The following is a 3,522-nucleotide window of genomic DNA, read 5'->3' as shown; positions in this document are numbered from 1 at the left end:
TCTAGCCAACTTTCTAACATAAATTATTTTGATTAGGGATGATCAAGCCTATCTAACCGATTTAAAAAGAATGTTTAAAAACGAGGTACGAAAAAGAGACCTCAACAGGTTGGATTTTAAAATCCTTTGACGAGTGTTCATAGCTGGTTAGGATTTTCATAACCGAAAGCAGTATTTTCTTTTGTGCACATCTACTTCAACCGTTGGGGCATACATAATATACGTAGGGACAAAAGCACATGACAATTATAACTATTAACTACTACATGTTATTCTATGATTAGAAATCATTTTAAGATATGCAGTCCAAAAATAGCTATATATTAATTCACAAATCATTTTACATCAAAACCCTTATTTAGTACATTCACTTTCCGGGGACAAAGTTTGTAGCATAAGACCAGGCGTTATTTGCAACAGGGTCAGCAAGGTGGTCAGCCAAGTTCTCCAACGGCCCCTTTCCTGTGACAATGGCTTGAACAAAGAACCCAAACATGGAGAACATAGCCAGTCTCCCATTCTTGATCTCCTTCACCTTCAACTCAGCAAAAGCCTCTGGATCATCTGCAAGGCCCAATGGGTCGAAGCTACCACCAGGGTAAAGTGGGTCAACAACCTCACCCAATGGTCCACCGGCAATTCTGTAGCCCTCAACAGCACCCATCAAGATGACTTGGGTGGCCCAGATAGCCAAGATGCTCTGAGCATGGACCAAACTAGGGTTTCCCAAGTAATCAAGCCCACCTTCACTGAAGATCTGGGATCCAGCCTTGAACCATACAGCCTCACCGAACTTCACACCATTACGGGCCAAGAGCTCAGGGAAGACGCAGCCAAGAGCTCCAAGCATTGCCCATCTGCAGTGGATGACCTCAAGCTCACGGTTCTTGGAAAATGTCTCTGGATCAGCAGAAAGTCCGGCGGTGTCCCAGCCGTAGTCACCTGGGAAGTCACCGGTCAGGTATGATGGAGCCTCGCCGGAGAATGGGCCTAGGTACTTGACACGGTCAGGGCCGTACCATGGACTTCCTGATGGCGCAGCCTTCTTGGCAGCTGCAGTCTTCCTCATGGAAACCCGTCCATTTCCGAAAAGCTCAGAACTTGAGGGACTTGTTTTCACTGCTTGGCCTGCGAAAGGAGAGGAGAGAGCCATGGTGGAAGCAGCCATTGTAAGTTTTCTTAAATTAGAAACTAAAAATATTTAGAAAGTTGGGGGCTGACTGCTTAAGTCATATGGTTCTTCACAAGTGCTATAAATAGGATGGTGCATTTTGTCGGGTACTGTTTTATCTTCCGGATATTTAGTTTGTTTTTGATTCGAGGCTGATATATTTGATCCATATGAACTACATCAATTTAGAACACCAACTAAAAATCGACAGCTGTACATTTAATTTCATTCCAAGATTTCCTATCCCAAATGTTTAAAAAACACTTAAACTCATGTACGTCAAACAAACCTTACTCAGTGCCCGCTCTACGTATACATCATTTTTAGTAACAAGTATATTTATAATTGGGTTTAGGATAAAATTTGATATCCAATCAAATTTCATATTTACCTATAGATTTGACCTGGTGATCTGAAATTAGTTAGTGGATCCTTATTTATTTGCAAAAACTAAAAGTGGAATCCATCATATAACAATATTCATTTTGAATTCAGATGAGTTTATTAATCATGATCTATGGATACTAACATACATTGCACACATGAAACATAAATAAACTCTAGCATTATTCTTGTGTATCGAGTGTTAACAACTGGAAAATCTAGTGCTGATAACTTAACCATGTCTATTTGATTATATGGAATTTTAAGGGAGGAAAGATTATATAAGAATACTTGTGTGGTAGCTCGCCTTGAACATATATGACACATTCACGTAATCATATTTAATTTTTAGTGCGTTTTGTCATCATTCTTGCATTTCTCAACAAATTCCATCATATATTAACTTTCTAGTTCGATTAATCATAATTCCTTGATTCTAAATCTGAATTATATACATCGTGGCATTATATTTTCTGTTTTTTTTTCAAGAATGACATGTACCTTATATATTTATTCGTTCATGACATCAACATACATTTATTTAAATATATCATCAAATTACTTTATCTAATGTCCATAATAACATTTTACTTAAAACTTTTACCCATAACAGAAAGTTACTTATATTTAGTTCATTATCCATGATAAAAACGTAGTTACATGAATTTCTATATATTAATAACAACGTATTTTATATTTTATCCATAATAACTATTGGTTTATATTTCATATCCATAATAGCAACATATGTGGATTTCAATACAAATATGGAAATGCACTTTATTGGTTTTATATATCATCATTATATGTAAAAAGTTTAGGTATGTTGTTATTATTGGTAATAAATTGTAAGTATCATGATATTGTTTTTAAAAACAATATAAATATGTTGCTATTGTAGGTTTTACATTGCACCAATAAAGATAAAAGATGAATTTTTATATAAGAATGGTTGTTAATGAAAATGGGAAGGCGTGCAACGAGACATTTGATCGTACCTTCAGTTACTACCATTGTGATAGGGAAGGTTTGGGCAAATCTAATGCAAAAATTGTGTTAAAAGGGACAAATACAATACAAAGAACTATTTATCTTCAATCTCTAGCCATAACTAAGATAGCTGATCATACATATAGCTAATTATACCATAAATGTTCTTTCAATGTATATACCTTTATAGGTAAACGAAACATCAACAAAATCACTGAGATCCCATTAGGATGGGATAGATGGGTTAGGAGGGTGACATATCATGTTGACAATTATGCCTCCTTAGGTGTAGATTGAATGATTCAACTAAATGATATTATAAATATTTATAGACGGACATGTACAGCTGTGTAGAGGGGAGGGGTGTAAATTGACACAAAAAATTAATCCCTTGTGCAAACACATGTAACGGTGACTAACCACAAGGAGTAGATCAATGCCAACACTAACACATTTGTAGTTTAAATATTCTATCACTAGGTGTGAGATTCATGTATTACATGAGTTTATTTAAAAAAAAACTAAATATAAAATTCTAAACATTTGAAAAGTATGATCTTTTATAAGAAAAATGATAAAGTTTTAATTATAAAAAGTAAAGTGTTTTTTTTTTCGCTTTTAAATTTAAACAAGTAATTTAGATAAATAAATAAATAACTTTAATGAATCTTTAATTTGGTAAATTTTGAAATTAGAAGAAAAGTTCATTAATAAAATTTATATGCATTTAGTATTGAATATAAATATTATCTACAATTTAATAAAATGAAAAAACCATAAAATGACACGTGGAATAAAAATTAATTTAAATAACAAAAAAATTACATGTGACAAAATAAATAAAAATGTGACGTGTGACAAAAAGATCTTTATTTATTAGGGAGAATAATGATACATAAACAATATTAGACCACAAGTACATGGTGAATACGCCATAGAGAAATCTTAGGGCATGTTGTTGTAAGTTATTACATATA

General features: G+C 33.5%; 1 protein-coding gene across 1 annotated transcript; it reads right to left on the bottom strand.

The window, feature by feature from the left end:
• Positions 1–300: 300 nt before the first annotated feature.
• On the bottom strand, positions 301–1,243 carry LOC128127152 (chlorophyll a-b binding protein of LHCII type 1-like). Its single transcript, XM_052765553.1, has one exon. The coding sequence runs from the start codon at positions 1,166–1,168 to the stop codon at positions 368–370; it is 801 nt and encodes a 266-aa protein (XP_052621513.1). The 5' UTR covers positions 1,169–1,243; the 3' UTR covers positions 301–367.
• Positions 1,244–3,522: the final 2,279 nt, after the last annotated feature.

Source organism: Lactuca sativa, chromosome 7 (assembly GCF_002870075.4).
Source record: "Lactuca sativa cultivar Salinas chromosome 7, Lsat_Salinas_v11, whole genome shotgun sequence".
NCBI classification, from domain to species: domain Eukaryota; kingdom Viridiplantae; phylum Streptophyta; class Magnoliopsida; order Asterales; family Asteraceae; genus Lactuca; species Lactuca sativa.
The sequence above is the reverse complement of the archived record's forward strand: the minus strand, read 5'-3'. Positions and strand labels throughout refer to the sequence as shown.

Coding starts and splice junctions, on each gene's coding strand:
- LOC128127152 (XM_052765553.1), bottom strand. CDS start 1,168: ATGGCTGCTTCCACCATGGCTCTCTCCTCTCCTTTCGCAGGCCAAGCA.